We start from the raw sequence: 21,886 nt of genomic DNA, 5'->3' as shown, positions 1-21,886 counted from the left end.
ATTTAAAGTATAAGTAGCACTACAGTAACTAGCAGTAAGGCAGCAGGGCATTTAGGATATTTGGGAAATATACACAATAGGATATATAGTATGAACTATGAAATGGGTAGACAATGAGCAGTACAAATAAATAGTCTAAATATATACAGTGCCCTGCATAAGTACTGGGACAGTGAAGCATTATTTCTTCTTTTGGCTCTACACTCCAAAAGTTTGGATTTTAAATCAAACAATTACTATGAGGTTTAAGTAGAGACTCAGCTTTTATTTGATGAATACATATTGTGTGTACACCATTCAGAAATTAAAACACTTTTTAGGGTACCGAAAAGTAATGGGACAATTGGCTTGACGATTGTTTCTGGTAAGTCAGGTGTGTTCCGTCACATCATTTGTGCAGGCATAAGAGAGCTGTCAATGTCTAGTCTTGATTCTAGGCTTTGCATTTGCCTTTGGAGTCTGCTATTGGTGTCTGTCAACATGAGGGCTAAAGAGGTGTCAATGAAAGTCAAGGAAACCACTATTAGGCTGAACAATCAGAAAACACATCAGAAACATAGCCAAAACCTTAGGCTTGCCTAAAATCTACAGTTTGGAACATCATTAAAAAGAAACAAAAGCACTGGCAGCAATCGCAAACAGGCTGGTAGGCCAAGGAAGACTTCCACAGTGGAAGACTGAAGATTGCTCACGATAATTAAGAAGAAAACCAAAACAACTGTCCCACAGATCAGGAACACTCTCCAGGAGGTAGGCATGAATGTGTAGGCATGAATGTGAAAAAAGTATTGTGGACAGATGAGATGCATATTATCATTGACCAACGTGATTGCAAGAGGAATGTTTGGAGAAAAAAGGATCTGCCCAAGATTTACAGCATACTATCTCATTTGTAAAACATGGTGCAGGGGGTGTTAGGTTTGGGCATGTATAGCTTCCAGTAGAACTTGCTAACTTGTCTTAATTGATGATTGTTACTGTTGACAGCAGCAGAATGTATTCTGAAGTGTACCGAAACATCCTGTCAGCTGGAGTGCAAACCAATGCCTCAAAATTCATTGGATGGCACTACATCATACAGTAAAACAATGACCCAAAACTTACTGCCATAGCAACTCAGGAGTTATTCAGGGCCAAAAAGTGGAAAGGTCTTCACTGGCCAAGTCAATCTTCAGATTTAAATCCAATTGAACGGGCATTTCATTTCCTGATGATAAGATTTTAGGCAAAAGACCTCAAAACAAACAACTGAAGATGGCTGCAGTACAGGCCTGGCAGAGCATCACCAGAAAAGATACCCAGCGCCTGGTGGGGTCAATGGGGTCGCAGACTTCAGGCAGTTATTGCATGCAAAGGATTGTCAACCAGAAACTAAACATGAGTGCTTAATTTAATTTAATTGATAAATCTCTCCCATTACTTGTGGGTGTCCTGAAATAGGGGGACTACGCATAACAAGTGGTGTAATTTCTGAATGGTGAAACCAATATGTACACAAATGCCATCAAATAAAAGCTGAGAATCTCTACTTCGTAATCCAAACTTTTGAAGTGTGGAGCCGAAAGAAGAAAAAAAGCTTCACTGTCCCATTACTTACGCAGGTCACTGTAAATAGCAGCAGTTATGGTAGTAAGTGTAGTGTACGTTTCACATTTCTCAACAGTTCGTCAAGGATACATCCTATGAACAACCACTGATATTGTCTCTGTCTGTGTAGCTCGTTATGTACTTAGAAAGATTTTTTTTTTTTAAAACAAGGCCAAGGCCATCATGTCTCAATATGAAATGGTAATGGTTGTTAGTTATAAATATATTTCAGTATTTCTTCTTAAGAGTTGTTTTCTAGATTGATAAAAGAAATTGCCTCTTCAGAGGTTCATTGTTTCCTTCCAATTATGAGATGTTCCTTGTGAATTAACAAAAATTAATTTTCCAACACTGTTTGGTCCTGCTGTTCAATGGAGGTAGTAATGTTCTATGCTCATGTAATAGGTCCCTCTAGTGCTGTTCTAGTGCACTACAGTACTCAGGCACTCCAGTTGGCTAGGTATCTAAAGAGATACACCTCATAATGTAAGTACTTTATGTCCAATTTTGAATTTACTTATACTGTCGCATGAAGGGCCCTCAAGGAAAGATTAGTGTTTTGAAGTCAAACATTTTTACAATTGTTTAAAAATGTATTAGAAAATTGATTCGAAAATAACTCCAGTGAGTGACATGCATTGAGTCTATATCAGACAGAAAGAGCAGAGTGCTCAACTAAAAGGCAGAGACTCTTCCACACAGACTGTGGGTTGCCGGATCCCTATTGACTGTATTGGGATCGATGCTCCCATTTACTGTGGAACAGATTTTTGCTTTAATTATGTGGGGTGTCAATGGCGTTTATCCAATCAGGGCACACCCACAGAGTGCATTTCCAGTGAGGTAAAAATCTTTACAATTACTATGTTAGTGTCAGTCCGCAGGCTAAGGCCATCACTAGGAGGGATTAAAACCCACCTCCGGAGCATGGGGGGGTTACCGCTCTGTCAGGGCACTACGCCCCCCTGTGGTGAGTGTAGTATGTTACAGTGCTCTTCTATGGTTTGAGGGCAAAACGAGATTCAGCCTAAAAACATATAGCAACTAATTGCCTAATAATATTTAATGTAAGATGTGGGTACATGGTTGAAGGCATATCAATTCAATATTCAACACATTTCATAATATCAGAGCTAGGAGGTCCACAACAAATAAGAAGGCTTTAGAATTTGCTATTATAAACATCTTTGTTCATGAAATGTGATGTAATTGTAATATGTAACATCATTAAACCATGTTGAGTCAATTTTGAATGTACACAGGCTTTCATAAACATTGCAAGTACAGTAGCATCATTATCACTTTTCCCTTCCCACTTTTCACTAGTGTCAGGAGGAATATTATTTAAACACTTAGAATATCTTTACACCTTATAACTCAACATAAAAAATATTTATATTACTTTACATTGAAAATGAAACAGTGAAAACATATCTCACATCTATATGAGGGACATACTGTTTATAATATCAGATTTTATTACATGGTTTTCCTCATTATGGATAAAAGGAACATTTGTATTTATCTTAGGGCTCCAATTTCCTTCCGCTAAAAAGTGCAGTGCAACATTAAGTTTTAGTGGGCATGCAAACTTGATTCATTGTTTAAAAGATTACAAGTGAGACGAAAATCTATCTATCTATCTATCTATCTATCTATCTATCTACTGTATCTATCTATCTATCTATCTATCTACTGTATCTATCTATCTATCTATCTATCTACTGTATCTATCTATCTATCTATCTATCTATCTATCTACTGTATCTATCTATCTATCTATCTATCTATCTATCTATTTATCTATCTATCTACCTAGCAACCTTACTGTCTATCTAACCTTCTCTCATCTATCTATCGAGCAATCTATCTAACCCTCAATCTTAGTATCTACAGTAGCTAACCTTCTCTCATCTGTCTGGCTATCGTACCCTATCTATCCATCCATCCATCTACCTTTTTACATCTATCTATCTATCTATCTAGCAAAGGGAGGCCCTACCCAGTATTAGTCTAGTGTTCCTAATACAGTGTTCAGTGAGTGAATATATATATATATATATATATATATATATATATATATATATATATATATATATATATATATTCTAGTATCTAAAAACTTCTAACATACTATCTATCTTATCTTCTAACCTTATATCTTTCCAACCTTACATCTATCTAGCCTTTCAACTACTTAGCCATCCTTACTTTCCTTCACCAGTCCTTTCATCAGTCACTACTGCTTCACTCAGTATAACCCATACTGATTAACCATTAATTGTCTAATCTATATCTCCCCTCTCTCATCTATCCATCCACAAAGTTTCTTCTGGAACTTACTTTTCTAGTTATTTTTAATTTCCACCAACCAGTCATTTTCACATGAAAGCAATGGTCCATGAAGATAATTCTATCTCCATGAGCATTCTTTTTACAACAAGAAGTAGGCCTATTTTCATTTAATGAAAGTAGTTCTATGAAGACTGAGTAGGCCTACACTAGTAAAGATTTGCAAGCAGTGACGTTTATGTAGCCCACTGCGCTCCCAGGCATGCTCTTGGCTGGAGTGTACGATGCTTTGGGAGAAAAACCGAGCCATTACACTGAGAAAACCCCTGTTTCTCACCAGTGTCAGCGTACAGACGGTTGAACCTTTTGGCCCAGGCTTCTGATCCAGTTTTCGGTTAAGGCTCTTGAGTGTCACATAGGAATGACGCCACATGTCGTAAGATACTGTGCCAATGAGGATTTAACTACTCTCTGAGTAGATTTGGCTATGGCTGGGATGATGGAGATGCATTATTAACTGTATTTGGACTGTAAATGATTGTTTTTAATTTCAAAATTATTCATGGGAATTGTAAACAGAAATATTTTTACAAGCTCCATTCATCATCCATAAAGTGCTGATAAGGGAAGTATATGCCACTATATATATAAACACAAACTTCCTTTCCCCCCAGTAGTTACCGAACAGTCCCTAATAATCGATCATCTTTTAACAAAAAAGTTAAGTGGGGCATCTGTTAAAGAATTAAACAAGTTTGCATGGCCCAAGTTAATGATTTCTTGCAGCAAAGTTTCAGTTAGCGTCTGTCAATTATTTTTATGTTTTTAGTTACAGTGCATTCAGAAAGTATTCAGACCCCTTCACTTTTTCCACATTTTGTTATGTTACAGCCTCATTCTAAAATGGATTACATTCATTTTTTCCCTCATCATTCTACACACAATACCCCATAATGACAAAGCCAGACAGATTTTTAGAAATGTTTGCTAATTTATTAAAAATGAAATATCACATTTACATAAGTATTCAGACCCTTTACTCAGTACTTTGTTGAAGCACCTTTGGCAGCGATTACAGCCTCAAGTCGTCTTGGGAATGACGCTACAAGCTTGGCACACCTGTATTTGGGGAGTTTCTCCCATTCTTCTCTGCAGATCCTCTCAAACTCTGTCAGGTTGGATGGGGAGCATCGGTGCACAGCTATTTTCAGGTCTCTTCAGAGATGTTCGATTGGGTTCAAGTCCGGGTTCTGGCTGGGTTCTGGCTGGGATCTCTCTGTACTTTGCTCCGTTCATCTTTCCCTCTATCCTGACTAGTCTCCCAGTCTCTGCCGCTGAAAAACATCCCCACAGCATGATGCTGCCACCACCATGCTTCACCATAGGGATAGTATTGGCCAGGTGATGAGCAGTACCTGGTTTCCTCCAGACGTGACGCTTGGCATTCAGGCCGAAGAGTTCAGTCTTGGTTTCATCAGACCAGAGAATCTTGTTTCTCATGGTCTGAGAGTCCTTTAGGTGCCTTTTAGCAAACTCCAAGCGGGCTGTCATGTGCTTTTTACTGAGGAGTGGCTTCCGTCTGGCCACTCTACCATAAAGGCCTTATTGGTGGAGTGCTGCAGAGATGGTTGTCCTTCTGGAAGGTTCTCCCCAGAAGAACCCTGGAGCTCTGTCAGAGTGACCATTGGGTTCTTGGTCACCTCCCTGATGATGTTTTGGTGGTTCCAAACTTCTTCCATTTAAGAATGATGGAGGCTACTGTGTTCTTGGGGAGCTTCAATACTGCAGACATTTTTTGTACTCTTCCCCAGATCTGTGCCTCGACACAATCCTGTCTCGGAGGTCTACGGACAATTCCTTCGACCTCATGGCCTGGTTTTTGCTCTGACATGCACTGTCAACTGTGGGACCTTATATACCAGGCGTGTGCCGTTCCAAATCATGTCCAATCAATTGAATTCACCACAGGTGGACTCCAATCAAGTTGTAGAAACATCTCAAGGATGGTCAATGGAAACAGGATGCACCTGAGCTCAATTTCGAGTGTCATAGCAAAGGTCTGAATACTTATGTAAATGTGATATTTCAGTTTTTTATTTTCAATAAATTAGCAAACATTTCTAAAAACCTGTTTTGGCTTTGTCATTATGGGGTATTGTGTGTAGATTGATGAGGAAAAAAATTAATTGAATGTATTTTAGAATAAGGCCATAACATAACAAAATGTGGAAAAAGTGAAGGGGTCTGAATACTTTCTGAATGCACTGTACATGACCTTGAAACTAGCAGAGGCCAGCTGAGCAACTAACACTTTACATGAAACGAAACAGGTATTTTACCCGCAGCTATGCTAACTTAACAGTGCATATAAATTATTCAAGTGACTTCAAACAACAGTAACTAATGATGTATATCAAGTTTTAATGGTTTTTTAACATAAGTAGAGCATGAATCTCAGAAATTGGGATCTATTTTATCACAGATTCTTTCTAATCTTCAGATCTTCAGATTGGTTCCACGTCCTACAAGACAGATCGGTTGAGGCTCTTGAGTGTCACATAGGAATGACGCCACATGTCGTAAGATACTGTGCCAATGAGGATTTCACTGAGAATGTTGGAATCATTCTTGACAAATATAATGACCATACTATCATTAAGCAATAACACAAAAGAGGGTGTGCTATATCATGGATATCACAACGGCTGTGATGCGGTCATAGGCACGAGGCGCAGCTGATATCCTAGAATATAGCACACCCTTGAGTGTGTTATTGAATATAGCACACCCTTGAGTGTGTTATTGCTTTTGTACAACAGGTTTACACTGACAGCAATTCTAACAAGCGATGGTGCTAGTGGTGTTTTTCATGATATATTGTATTGGTTTATGCCTTCCGCTTATAAAAGTACTTCATAAAATGATTATAGTAGTTAGGGATGCAGGTTCGTTCATAGTTCTAGAATGCATGAAAAATCACTGTAGTTGAGGAGTGTAACAGCATAAGGATGAAAAAACAACCATGAATAATCGATTATTGTCAAAATCCTTCCATTGGTTATGCAAAATCCTTCCATTGGTCAAGCTTCTTTTTTCTTTTCTTTTTTAAAGCTACAATATCTAAAAGAGTGTTTATGTATACATTTTGCAAGTGAAAGTGATGAGGAAGCCATGCTGATACAATATCTATGAAGTAGGCATGCATATTTTCCTATAATCTACAGTATACAATGTTTAAGATATTTTGATTACTTATGTCCTATTAAAGACATGCACGGTTTTATGGGGAATATAGCTTACAGAAATGAGTTATGTGAGAATATACAGAATATACACTGGGTCTACTTCCACATGTTTATCACGGATGTACTGGTGGTAGGAGGGATCCCCAATAGGCGATAACTGCAGCCCGTTATGGTAAAATAAGTGTCTATTTTCGCCTATTGGTTATTATTATTGAATGTGGTATGTCATAGGTGTTTATATTTGCCAACTCCACTTGACAAGTCCACTGACCCTTCCATTTTGCGCACTTTGCATTGATACCAAATTACCAAAACGGCTTTTGCAAATTGGAGCCCTAGATACACTCTCTTTGCCAGTTGCATTGGACCGGATGTACTTTAAAATAGCATATGATATGTAATATGAACACTTGATGGAGCCTACAGGAAATGTGAGCTTCAAGAATTGCAAAGATAGTCGGAACTTCAAAGGCAATCTTGAGCAGACATTATTTCTAGTCCTCAACATTACATTAAACAGCGAAACAGCACTAGTTTGTATGAGACACTAGTTTATAGAAATGACAAACCATATTTCATATATCAATATTTATATTTCTGTCTTCTTCCCTACTCACTCTTTATATGACCTCAGACTGAATATATCCACTTTTCTTCCACCACCAAATCAACTCAACAGAGCTCATCCACCTCAGTTCGACCATAGTTATTTGTGACTTATCAGGGACCCCTTATTTTCCCTCTATGTCCCCCCAGTTCCGCCATCAGGCCCTCAGGCATACTGCCACACAGACCAAAGTGTTCCCAGTGTGACACTGTAGGCTAACATGGCCACCAGGTAGACCCGGAACAGCAGCACATCCAGCACGTAGCCCACCTGCAGCCACTCCTTGGCAATGTCTCGGCACTCGTCCCGCTTCTCCAGGAAGTGGCGGATGGACGTTATCTCATGCAGGATGTTATCCATGACAGGCGGGGTAGTGTCCCTTGGCTGGGCCAGGCCCAGCCCCAAGCCCAGGCCCCCAAGCCCCCGCTCGCTGTCAGCTCTGCTGCGGCCACTCTCGTAGCTGTGATGATGGTGGTGGTTGCATTGACCTGCATTGTGACAGTTTGAAATTCATAAAACAAACATAAGTAGTTATAGTTGTATCCTTCATTTATTTATCTTTTTCCATTCAAAATTCATGCTCCTCCTTCTCTCTCCTCATCCCTTCTTCCTCCCACATTCCCATCTTCTCTCTTCTAATATGACCCCCTTTTATACCTGTTGCTTGGAGCTTCAGGGGGGAGAAGATATGTTTGGAGAGGGGGGTTTCTTATAACATAAAATGTACATGTATTCTGAGTATCCAATATAGTAATGAGAAACATACTTAAATTGATGATCCCTACCCTTCATCCTCCTTTCATCCTCCTCTATCCCCAACTCCCCTGTCTTTTCTCTCCTCATTTCTCACTTGACCATTCCTGCTGTACCTGTGCTGATGTTGTTCTCTTTGTAGTGGGCCAGGTCGGACCCCCGGGACAGCATGGGGCACAGGCTGTGCTTGTTACGGATGCAGAGGAGGACAGTGGCCCTCTCCAGCACCAAGTGTTTCACCCACTGGGGCACATGGGGCTGCAGGTCCTGCTTGTGAACCAGCCGCACGATTAGCACCGTCTCTGTCAGGCTGATCACAAGCAGGGCCATGCAAACGACGAAGTATACACCTTAAGAGAGGGGTATAGATCAATACTGACCATTTGTTCTATGAAGTGTACACGACGAGGACAACTGATACAGTGAATACATATGAACCAAGAAGAAGACGGGTGTATACTAAAAAACATGCCATTGTGGATATGCTGTATATTAACTGTGTGCATACTGCAAAGGTACACACATTTTCAATATATGGATTTGTTTATCGAACAATTCCAACAAGATGAACTATGTTGTCATTCATAACAAACACTAGTTTATCCACACTAAGTTGTTCTACTTCACATCACGCCTCACAATCCGCTATGATATCAATTTGAACCTGATCTGTTCACCTATCAGCGGCGTTCCGATAGCGGTGGCGGGAAGCGTGTCAGAGACGATGATGAGGAAGACAGAGTAGCCTAAGAGCAGCGTGATCTTGAAGGACACCCTCTCACCACTATCTGGGGGGAGGTAGAACCCCACAATGTCCATCACCATCAGGAATATACTGGGTAGCAGGAGGTTAACCGTGTAGAAGAGAGGTCTGCGGCGGATTACCACCTGGTTGATGAAGTTCATGGATAATAGTGAGTGACATCAGTAAGTCATGAATGGACAGTGAGTGAATAGTCATGAATACACACATACTTCTTGTTATGGGTACCTGGTGTAAAAATCAACTTCATAGTATAATGAAAAGTATACCATATACAATACTGATGGCCTCTGATATGAATACTCTAACACACTTTGACTTAGATCTGTAAATCATGTCAGTGCTAATGAAGCCTCTTGGGGTAAACGATCAAGGTGAGAAGTTTTCTTATCCTCTCATCCCCTATTCTTACTGAGTATTGTTTATTCTGTAAAATTCAGTGTTCTGTCTCATTCCTGTATTATCCTGTGTATCCTTTTGTCATTGACATTAGTATCATGCTCCCACCAGTATACATAAAGGAACGGTCATGATTATTGTACGCATGCTCACATTGAACTTCATCTCGGCATAGTAGTCTTTATCATCCAGGCTGAAGGACTTGTATCTGGACAGGACGTGCAATAGCTCCCACTCTCCCTGGTTCATAAAGAGACTCTTGTCCTCCTTCAGCACCTCTGGACTCCTTATCAGTGTGATGTTGATGTCATTAACTACAGGAAATGACATGGAGAGGGGAGGTCAGTGGGTTCAGATCAATGTTGATGGTAGCACTTTAGTTGCTTCTTGGGAAAAATGTGATTTGTTGTTTTTTCTGCTCAGGGCTTGATTGATTATATGGCAGCCTAAATGTTGCTCCTTGAATGTTGAGAAATGTAATTTTCCATATATTGATTTTGTTGAAAAAGAGTAGAACATGAATTAGATTGTTTTATTTGATACTAATGCTCAGACAGTTTAACTATGGAAAAAATCTGATTTTGTACACTAAATAAAAGCCTATTCCTCGTCAAACAAAACTTACAAATATGTGTATACAGTTCATAAGCTTTTGTTCTCATGGCATACCCAAAAGCCAAAAAGAAACTAGTAGGCAACTGAATAAAACATCTTACTAGTGTGGAGCCAGCTCTGGAAGGTCAGGCTGCAGTTCTGGACATCGAAGGGGAAGTTGTAAATATTGAGAGTGCAGGCAGTTACCACCTGGAGGGGCTTATAGTTGCGCACCAGTCCTTTATGGTCCACATACACATATGGAATGTCAGGAGATTTACCCACATCCACACTAAAAGATAGGCATAAGGCAATGCAAACAGAATATCGATTAAAAAACAGTGAGGGATAACTCAAGAGATGATAGTAAACTATTTGAGGTTATTTAAGCATATTGGACATAACTTGCTTTTGAGCATTATGATTATTATACTCATTATGGAAATGATTTTTGATGTGTACATTCATTTATACTGTATATCAATTAATAAATCATAAGTTTAAGCATGTTGTACAAATATAGGCTATTGTCAATCAAAACCATGTTACATACAGTACAGTATAGAGAGAACCTGAATGCGAGTTATCCTACCAAACTTTTATATCAAGGTTGTGCAATGTTTTTACACACACTAGCTATAATGAAACACTGTACTTACAACTCATTGATGAGTATGTCAGGCACCCACACATTAGCGGTAGGTATAGACATTTGTTCCACATCATCAAAGTCCTCTGGGTTCCATACCAGGAATTCATCTGTCCATTGCTGACACAGAGAGATATAACATAAGGTCAGTATGCAGAAGTGGTCACTTTGCTCTGTTGATAAAACAATCGGTGAATGGTCTAAACATCAATTTAGTGGTAAACCGTCATTGTCTTACCTGTCTGTACCATATATATGTTGTCAGAACCTGGTTCTTCTCATCCTGTTGGAACACATCGTTGTTAAAGTGGTGATAATGATGTGTAATCCACATCATTACTTTTTATTATAGTGTGGTGTAACATACTGTAACACCACAACTGGATAGTAGGCTACTCTGTACTGTATGCACTGCGTTCATATTAAATGTTCTTGCCTATCAATGAAATCCCTCTACTATATATATTTCCTCAGTTTGGCATGCTCTCTTCAGTCTCATGCACCATATTGTCCCCAGTAGCCTATAAATTCCATAGTACTACTTACCACACTGAGAATGGAGTAAACCATGAGGTCGATGGCCACTATCGTAGACTGACGCCAATTGCGCACAGGTCGCACTCCCTTCTTGTATCCAGCGCTCATAAACTCTGAAAGACGCACCAATGTTGCATTGGCAAAGCGCCCCGTGTTGTTACCCAGTCTCTTGACTAAGAGAAATACATATACACCTACGTCAGTGTACCTTCAACCATTGCAATGCAACAAATTATAAACGTAATAATACTCTCTGAATGCAACGTCATGCGTAGGCTTATAAGCTTTTTACCCCACAGTCAAAAACGCGAAAACATGCATTATTTACAAGCAAAGTAGGTGATGACATTTGCCAAACACATCGCCATCTGAAAAGTGTGAAGTAAAGTCAAGCATCTCTCACAATACCTGTGCAGGCTTGCACGGCGCTTTGCATAAGCAGTAAAGCGGGCGCAGTCCATAGTGCTGAAACTCTCATCCTGCGCGAAAGTTCACGTTTCCCCTTGTAACTGAACGCGCGGTGTGCAGCTTTCAAATAGCATACCCTTGGCTGTCCACTGTTGCCAAATGTTTACTGCATCATCAATTAGCCACGTTATAGGCTACATATTAGTGCGGAATACGTACAATATTAGGATCTTCGTCGTTCCTCCTCCTCAGGCCTCACCACTCCCCTCAAGTTTCATCTCGTGCATTCTGTATCAGGTTTAGCAAGCTGATGTCACTGTGTTAACACATTGAGGGAGGCTATTAACCAGGTGTCCATTGCTGAGATTGTGAGCAGCGGGCTTTATCACTCGTCGTCCTGTCCTGTGCATTCTGCGTTCGTGAAAGAAAACAAATGTTGTGGCTGAATCAAATGACATGGGTGTTTTAGTTGCGAATATTACTGTAGGCTATGTGCATCACTTCGTCGTGCCAGTTTCATCATCTCAAACGCACGTGCAGGAATTGTGGGAGACTTTGTTGCCTTCTACTGTAATTGATTCTACTGTAATGGATTTTCCCAAACATACAGAGGAGCATTTGATACTTTGGTGTCGATTTTTTTCAGTAGTGGCATCTGGGAGTTCAAGTTCAGGTCGATCTCTAACAAGATCAAAGATATTTGATAGGCTATCACATTTAGGCTACTGAGCTTACACGTCATCAGAGTTAATTTCGTTATCATGTCAGTCAGTTGATGATGCCTTATCTTTTGTGTTTGGAAAGTATACACTGCCGGAATTGAATATATGATTATTATTGGATTGGACGCTGATTTGATTTGGTAGGCCTGTCCTTAAAAACAAGTTACATTTACATTAATTATATTAGGCCTAAAATACAATTAAAAAGATTACACTTTGTACGGATCCTCATGAATATTGTCCATAACATTGATAAGACGATAAATTAACGATAGAGAAATGCTTCAATAGAGTAGGGTCAGCTTTATTTTGAACAATGAATGTGAAAAGCATAGATAGAACAGGACAAACAGTACATATAGAAATATACACTATTACATAACAGCAAACTAACACCTTTTCATTTATTTCCTTAAATCAAGCATTAGCCATACAACCATTGTAACAAGATTAGCAAATATCTGCAAATTACATTTCCACAGATCATTTCCAACAAGAGGTTTATAAGAGTAGCTCAAATATATTTTTATGTCTACATCAGTCAACCAACAGGGAATACAGTTGCCCACACTTGGCTTTGAATGTACTTTATTGATTCAGTACAAGTTTCAGGGGAGCATTGTGATTAAACTAGATGTGAAATAACACATTGGTGTTGCAGAATTTGCCCTGAGAACTTGCACAAACTATTTCTTTATGCAGTAGCTTCATTTTAGAGCTCTATCAAAGGGGGGGGGGGGGGGGGGGGGATTTCCCTATCACTGAGCCTGTTATGTTCTGTTATATTTCATCACAACTCATCACAATCCCTTTATCTCAAACAGAGCTCCAGCTAGCCCACAGGAGCAGCAGAGTGCTGGTGTAGACTACCAGGATGAGGAGGTAGACCTGGAACAGCAGCCTATCCAATTTACAGCAGAGGGCCACCCAGTCTGCCTGGGCCGAGTCCTCACTCTCCCCCTGGTCCAAGTACAGCCGGAGGGACACAATCTCTTGGAGGAGTCTCTCCAGCCGAGGGGAACTCTCCTGAGGCTCGCTCAGAGAGAGCAGGTCCTCGTCCATAGCCAGGTCAAACTCATAGCCTGGAAGGAAAAAAAAGTCAGAGGGATTATTCTTTGTGGGAATACTGTACAGCAACTTTCTTAATGCCTTCCCCAGACAATTTCATCACTCAAAGTTAATGCTTAATACTGTGAAATCACCACGTAAGTCGCAGGACGTAGTTACTAACATAATGCTTCCTGGAACCGTGAAGATTTCACACTATAGTAAAGTAAATAACGTGAAGATAACATGAAGATCCATGACAATTTTACACTTAAGTAAGATGAAGACTGTGTTGCAGGAATGAGCTGTTACCAACATCCAGATGTGTCAAAATAACTGAACCAAACACACAAATCTGAGGAAATAAGGAAAAAACAGGAAATCTGTTTATTAGTCACAGTCACAACGGTATCTACAACTACATTCCAACATTTCAAAGCAGCTCCTCTTACCCCCGCACTGATCCACATCATTCAATGTTTTGATGGAGGTGACGGCACTCTCAATGAAGCTCTGGCTGGATGAACCGTACTTGTCCAGTAGACAGGCAGAAACAGACATCTCCTTCACCTCCTTCTCATTGTGGTGCAGGAGCTTCACCACCAGGATGGACTTGGCCAGGCTGAGCACCAGAAGCGCCATACAAACCACAAAGAACACACCTATATGTAGGGAGGTTGGAGGTCACCAAATATCAGTCACAGGCCAATCTTCAAATAAGTCATTCAGTCAATCAACAAATTAATTATACAAGTAGGCCTATGTTAAGATGTGGTACCTATGAGTGGTGTTTTGACAGAGTTGGCGGGGAGCTCGTCCATCAGGTTGACCCTGAAGACAGTGTAGCCCAGGAGGATGCTTGTCTTGAAGGTGATACGTGTGCCACTGTTGGGTGGTAGGTAGAAGCTGATCACATCCACCACCATGAGGAAGATACTAGGGATGAGCAGACCCACCACATACAGCAGGGGGCGCCGGCGAATCAACACCTGATCAGAAGTGGGAGAGTCTTGGGCATGTTGACACATGAGGGGATAAAGAACTATCCATCTATCTTTCATCCTTCTTAGAGGTTATCGCTCTGAGATGGATCAATTCCATGGCTGATTGTAGTGCTTTTTTACATTTTCTATCCCTGGTCTCCCGTGGACCTAGAATGCGCAAACACACTCCACACTCCTAAGTGAGTACCCCAAAACACAAACATAAACATCTTCTAAAATGGCTATGGCAACGAGCCATAGTGTAAAGGTGTAAAGGTAATTCTGAGGTAACAAGCCATGAACACCCCATCATCAAAGTGCTTATCCCTGAGCTGAATATACAGCAGCCTAGCCTCCCAGTCTCTCTCCCCCACCTGCCATGGGCTGTGGGCCCATTTCTCCAGGCAGTAACAAGACAGCCATTGATCAGGCCCACCACTGAGACAGTCTCATTATGGTGGCTCTCTCCCCTCTCAGCATGCTGAATGCGTCTCACCCCCATCTATTAGCATTAGCTTCTTAACCCCGATCCATGAAGCCCAGGCCAATCACTTTAACACCCTCACAGCATGGCTAGGACCACGGGGAGGGGACGACTAACAAGCCCGGTCAATAGTCAATCCAATCGAATTGTAATGTTAAAGTCACACTCTCCCTACTAGAAGCACACAGTATTATTTTCTGTTTGAAGAGGTTAGATAGAAAATGCATAGACCTCGATTTTGAGGCATAATTACATACTGTTTTAAGAGGATCAAATAGTAAATTATAGGTTAAAATAATCAAGATGATATCAGATGATTTGATAACTGTACCTTTTCCTACATTAGTAGAAATGTGATGTAATGTGAATAGCCACAGGATTTGTTTTCTAAAGTAGACTTGCTCACACATTGACATATAATATGTATATATATGTACTGACTAGGAACAGTATACAGTGCTTTTGGAAAGTATTCAGTCCATTCACTTTTTCCACATTTTGTTATGTTACAGCCTTATTCTAAAATGGATTCAATTAATTTTTTTCCTCATCAATCTACACACAATACCCCATAATGACAAAGCGAAAACAGGTTTTTAGGAATGAAAAAAACCCTGAAATTTCACATTTACATAAGTATTCAGACCCTTTGTTTATGACACTCGAAATTGAGCTCAGGTGCATCCTGTTTCCATTGATCATCCTTGAGATGTTTCTATCACTTGTGGTAAATTCAATTGATTGGACATGATTTGGAACGGCACACGCCTGTCTATATAAGGTCCCACAGTTTACAGTGCATGTCAGAGCAAAAACCAGGCCATGAGGTTAAAGGGGACCGTAGACCTCCAAGACAGGATTGTGTCGAGGCACAGATCTGGGGAAGGAATATCTGCAGTATTGAAGGTCCCCAAGAACACAGTAGCCTCCATCATTCTTAAATGGAAGAAGTTTGGAACCACCAAGACTCTTCCTAGAGCTGGCCGCCCGGCCAAACTGAGCAATAGGGGGAGAAGGGACAGAGCTCCAGAGTTCCAGAGCTCCAGATTTCCTCTGTGGAGATGGGAAAACCTTCCAGAAGGACAACCATCTCTGCAGCACTCCACCAATCAGGCCTTTATGGTGGCCAGACGGAAGCCACTCCTCAGTAAAAAGCACATGACAGCCCACTTGGAGTTTTCCAAAAGGCACCTAAAGGACTCTCAGACCATGAGAAACAAGATTCTCTGGTTTGATGAAACCAAGATTGAACTCTTTGGCCTGAATGGCAAGCGTCATGTCTGGAGGAAACCAGGCACTGCTCATAATCTGGCCAATACCATCTCTACGGTGTAGCATGGTGGTGGCAGCATCATGCTGTGGGGATGTTTTTCAGCGGCAGGGACTGGAAGACTAGTCAGGATCGAAAGAAAGATGAACGGAGCAAAGTACAGAGCGATCCTTGATGAAAATCTGTTCCAGGACCTCAGACTGGGGCGAAGGTTCACCTTCTAACAGGACAACAACACCAAGAACACAGCCAAGACAACGCAGGAGTGGCTTCAGGACAAGTCTCTGAATGTCCTTGAGTGGCCCAGCCAGAGCCCGGACTTGAACCTCTGGAGGAACCTGAAAATAGCTGTGCACCGCTGCTCCCCATCCAACCTGGCAGAGCTTGGGAGGATCTGCAGAGAAGAATGGGAGAAACTCCCCAAATACAGGTGTGCCAAGCTTGTAACGTCATACCCAAGAAGACTTGAGGCTGTAATCGCTGCCAAAGGTGCTTCAACAAAGTACTGAGTAAAGGGTCTGAATACTTATGTAAATGTGATATTTCAGTTTTTTATTTTTAATAAACTAGCAAACATTTCTAAAAACCTGTTTTCACTTTGTCATTATGGGGTATTGTGTGTAGATTGATGAGGATTTTTTTTTTAGTTTTAATCCATTTTAGAGTAAGGCTGTAACATAACAAAATGTAGAAAAAGGAAGTGGTCTAAATACTTTCAGAATGCACTGTATGTACAAAGTTGCACACTACATATCAACTGCTTGAGTGGTTTAGGTACGCACATTGAATTGGATGTGGGCATAGTCCCTGTCGTCCAGACGGAGCTGCCAGTAGCGGGAGGGTAAGGACAGAAGCTCCCACTCTCCGTCGTCCATAAACTCCCTCTTATCGTTGGCTATGTCCTCAGCACTTCTCCACAGGGCCAGGTCTATTTCACTTACTACGTGTCAGAGCACAGAGACAGAGCTTAATAGTCACTCAATGTAACTTGTTATTGATTTACACTAAATCAAATAGATTATTGGTAGTTTTTGTGTGTGAATGATGCATCTTGCCATGTACAAAATTGATTGGCCCAAGGGGGGTGCAATAGTAAACAACTGAAATTCTGAAATGACACTGATTAAAAAGTACCTAAAAAGCCTGCAGAGGTCTGGAAAAAGGTATTGTGGACAGATAAGATGAATACTATCATGTACCAGAGTGATTGCAAGAGGAAGGTTTGGAGAGAAAGGGATCTGCCCAAGATTTACAGCATACCACCTGCCATTAAAACTGGCTCACTTGTCTCAATTGATGATTGTAACTGCTGATGGCAGCAGCAGAATGTATTCTGAAGTGTACAGAAACAACTTGTCTGCTCGGGTGCAAGCAAATGCCTCCAAATTAATTGGATGTCTCTCCATCATACAGTAAGACAATGACTCAAAACATACTGGCATAGCAACTTGGGTTTTTCAGGGCCAAAAAGTGGAAAGGTCTTGACAGGCCAAGTCAATCTTCAGATTTAAATCCAATTGAACTTGAATTTCATTTACTGATGATAAGATTACAGGCAAAAAGACCTCAAAACAACAACTGAAGATGGCTGCAGTACAGGCCTGGCAGAGCATCACCAGAGAAGGTACCCAGCGTCTGGTGGGGTCAATGGGTTGCAGACGTCAGGCAGTTATTGCATGCAAAGGATTGTCGACTAAATACTAAACATGAGTGCTTAATTTGGACATTTGATACATCTGTCCCATTACTTTTGGGTACCCTGAAATAGGGGGACTATGCATAAAAAGTGTTGTAATTTCTAAATGGTGAAACCAATATGTACGCAAATACCATCAAATCAAAGCTGAGAATCTTTAACTTTAACCTTATAGTAATTGTTCGATTTAAAATCCAAACTTTTGGAGTATAGAGCAAAAAGAAGAAAAAAATGCTTCACTGTCCCATTATTTACTCAGGGCACTGTATGTGAACTAATGTGCTGATTGTGTACATGATGATGACAAATGTTTTCCAGTGCTTCTCATGCCCAATTCCATATCAGCCCCAAGACCCTACCTGTGAGGTTACCATTCATCACTTCATTTAGATTAAAATAAATGACTGGATAGGTTATCCAGTTGCTCCATCTAGGTACCTTATACTGTAGCTACTTATCCAGTCCTTTCAGATATACAAAAGTGCCAAGTGCAATGACTTGGAATTGTTCATGTGTGCACTTTCTCAACATCCTCAACCTACGCAAATCCCCATGAAACCTCTGATCCAAGTGTAAAATGACTTGACAGTATGATTCTTTAGCCCATCAAGCTGAAGGCATATCACATTACTGTCTGTACTTCCCTCTAGGCTAACCTGTATGAAGCCAGCTGCGGAAGGTCAGAGTGCAATTCTGCTTGTCAAAGGGGAAGGCGTACAGCTCCAGGTTGCAGGCCGACACCACCTGGATGGGCTTGTAGTTCTTCACCGTCCCCGAGGAGTTGACGTAAACATAGGGGATGGCCGGAGATTTCCCCACATCCACACTGATGGAGGTAAGACAAGACTTACAATTGTTTACAGTATACAATATGAGGCACTCTCTGACATTTAGGGTCAGCAGACTTCCTTGCCTGTCAGATGAAATGTAAAAGGCCAAATTTGAAGCATTTTTAATTGATAGTGTTAAGCAATCCGTAGACATATTATGTAATGTTCCAATGACAGTGAGAAATGTCTCATAGTTTAAAATGTATCACTGCAGTACATCACAGAAACACATACAGGATACATTCTTACAATTCACTGATGATGAGATCAGGTACCCAGATAGCATCAGACGAAAGGGAAATCTCAGTGATCCCATCAAACTCCTCAGGGTCCCACACAAGGAATTCATCGGTCCAGATCTGACAACACAAGTAGTTCATAGAAATTATAAGACAGTAATAGATTAAAGCCGTCTTAACACCATTGTATATTATCAGAGGAAAAGATGAATAAACAGATATTCATCCACCCTGTATGCCATTCTAATCATTTTCAAGATATTTGACTTTAGGTGTAACCTTTGGTCCTAAATCACTGGGCACACAGACAGACGGTGGATTGGAAATAGAGCAAAGTCAACAACAGTGCTGAAATTGCATTAAAGTAAATGGAGAGAGAGCCTGGAGACTCACATCCGCTGGCTCACCACACAAATTAACCCTAATGAGATTCCCTTCATCCTGATTTTATTTTCATGTTTGTTTTTCACTCACTCAAACTCATTCAAACTAGGAATAGGATCCGCAGAAGTGATCATTCTCTGATGAGGTAATTGAAGTAATGGAACTAAAAAGACACATTTTATATTTTGGATGGGCCATTGATGGTTGTCCATTGTGTGGGAACTGAGAAATTGACGTTATCAGCACATGAAACCAGACAATGCATACTAACCTGCCGGTACCAAATGCTTGTGGTGACTTTCTGGGTATGTCCATCCTATAAACAATAATTTAAAAAAGAAACAATCCAAGAGTAATGCTTTTTCATGGTGTAAATGTAATGTCTGGAGGGAATGGTTTTGCAAGTGAGAAGCTCTACACAATTCACATTTTATTTAAATTTTAAAAGAAAGTAAAAAAATGTTTCCAAAGTTATAGCATTGTAACATTGTGGTGTTTTCATTTTTCCTGTAATGTATTACAAAGATACTTCATACTGAATCAGGTACTTATTCATGTATTTTCTTCTATTCATAGTATGAGAGTTTCAGACAATCCAATGTGGTAGTGGGGTTCTTTACCACGTCAAGCACCGACTGCAGTATGATGTCTAGGTGGATGACAGTGGGACTAGTCCAGTTCTGAACCGGTCTCACTCCACAGTCGTATTTACGCAGGAGGGTCCTGGTGAGCTGATTCAGGGCAGACCTCTTGGGTTTCTCTGGTACAAGTTCAACCAGAGGGGCTAAACAGAAGATTAGGGTCGTAAGTAATTTGAATGGGTTTTAAAGCTCTAATACAGTACCTTCGGAAAGTATTCAGACCCCTTCACTTTTTCCACATTTTGTTGTGTTATAGACTCAATTAGCACAATTTTTTCACACTGTGTTTTTAACGGTGCGTTCAATTGACCTAAGATTGAGCTCATTGTAATGGAAAAAAATGTGTACAATGTTGAACAACCTTTAAAAAAAACTTTAATAATAGTACTTTAGCCATAAAATACAGATATCTAAAACCGACTTCTTACACTATCAAAGTTGCAAACCTTTATGCTTCTCAAAAAAGGCTTCCATGAATTTATATGAATTTTTATTTTCTTTAAAATTTTAACAGCACAATTTTCATGCAGTTTTTATCATGTGGTTAAAATGCTAATTTTAATAGCATTTTGACCTCATGACAGAATGATCTAAAACCAACTTTATTCAAACCAGAGACACACTGGCAATGTGTCTATAGGTGTGTCTCTTGAATCTTAAAGAAAAAATAATAACATTTCATGGAAGGCTCTTTTTTTAATTTTTTTATTTTTAAATAAAGGCTCTGCAACCTTACTAGTGTGTCTCTGGTTTGAATTAAGTTGGTTTTAGATCTCTGTATTGTATGGCTAAAGTGCTGTTAAAGTTTAAAAATACATACAAATAAAAATGTTGTGCAACATCGGACAACAACAACAGGATTTAATTTAATTCAAATTTGAGTAAAGCTCAAAAAGCGTAAATAGTATCAAACAAATGAATGGAGATTTTGTCAGTCTACACAGGTGGATAGATAGATAGATAGATAGATAGATAGATAGATAGATAGATAGATAGATAGATAGATAGATGTTGGAGGTAAAAGTTGTAGGAGTAGCATGTAGAAGAATGTGAATAATAATTATTAATAAATATGAGCAAGAACAATAGTTGGACTTGGATTAGCATGCCCACTAATAACCGACAAGTCTTTTTTCCTGCAGAGAATTAGAATGTTGAGGCAGTTGAGATTTTTGTCAGAGTGAAAAAAAAAGTGTAAAAGTGTTATGGCAGGACATTGTTATAATCGTCAATTACAGTAATTGGACAATAAAGAGGAAACTACCAACATAATTATTTTCATTACCATGTATCATCGATGTAATCTTCATTCATCGTGTGATACGTAAGTAACAGGAACAAATATTACTTGAATTAATTCCTGATTAATCTGTCTCTCTTTGGTAAAACCCAGAGATTCAAATAGATGGACTTCCTTTTGTCACATAATTGTATTAACAGAATAGGATGCTTTAGTAACAAATAAGAAACAGAAAACAATCTTCATTCAATAACTGGCATTTCATACGTTTCAAGTTTTAAATGTCTTTAAAAACAAAGCTGTCATTGGATGTAATGATGGCTCTAAATGTAAAGTATCTCACAACATTTTGTCAATAATATTTTACTTCAAGCAAAGCCATAGTCCCACGGCCGACTATAAAGTTGTAAAAACTGTTTGAATCTTACCTGAGATCAGTAAAAGTAGCCAGGTGAGAGGCATGATGCTGGTGACTGGAAAAGCGGCTGCAGTTCCTACATACATTTTGCTGTACCC

At 39.9% G+C, this 21,886-nt stretch overlaps 2 protein-coding genes across 2 annotated transcripts; both read right to left on the bottom strand.

The window, feature by feature from the left end:
• Positions 1–7,896: 7,896 nt before the first annotated feature.
• Positions 7,897–11,887, bottom strand: htr3a (5-hydroxytryptamine (serotonin) receptor 3A; the record flags this gene model as incomplete). Its single annotated transcript, XM_083665162.1, has 9 exons — positions 7,897–8,219; positions 8,601–8,834; positions 9,162–9,372; positions 9,800–9,960; positions 10,363–10,532; positions 10,900–11,009; positions 11,128–11,172; positions 11,436–11,599; positions 11,830–11,887. The coding sequence occupies 9 exons, from the start codon at positions 11,885–11,887 to the stop codon at positions 7,897–7,899; spliced, it is 1,476 nt and encodes a 491-aa protein (XP_083521288.1).
• Positions 11,888–13,372: 1,485 nt separating this feature from the next.
• On the bottom strand, positions 13,373–21,874 carry htr3b (5-hydroxytryptamine (serotonin) receptor 3B; the record flags this gene model as incomplete). The annotated part of the gene is made up of 9 exons (XM_083665160.1): positions 13,373–13,638; positions 14,056–14,265; positions 14,382–14,592; positions 17,123–17,280; positions 18,693–18,862; positions 19,116–19,225; positions 19,761–19,805; positions 20,110–20,273; positions 21,799–21,874. The coding sequence occupies 9 exons, from the start codon at positions 21,872–21,874 to the stop codon at positions 13,373–13,375; spliced, it is 1,410 nt and encodes a 469-aa protein (XP_083521286.1).
• Between the last annotated feature and the right edge of the window lie 12 nt (positions 21,875–21,886).

The sequence above is a fragment of the Argentina silus genome (genome assembly GCF_951799395.1).
Source record: "Argentina silus genome assembly, chromosome: 2".
Lineage (NCBI taxonomy): Eukaryota > Metazoa > Chordata > Actinopteri > Argentiniformes > Argentinidae > Argentina > Argentina silus.
The sequence above is the reverse complement of the archived record's forward strand: the minus strand, read 5'-3'. Positions and strand labels throughout refer to the sequence as shown.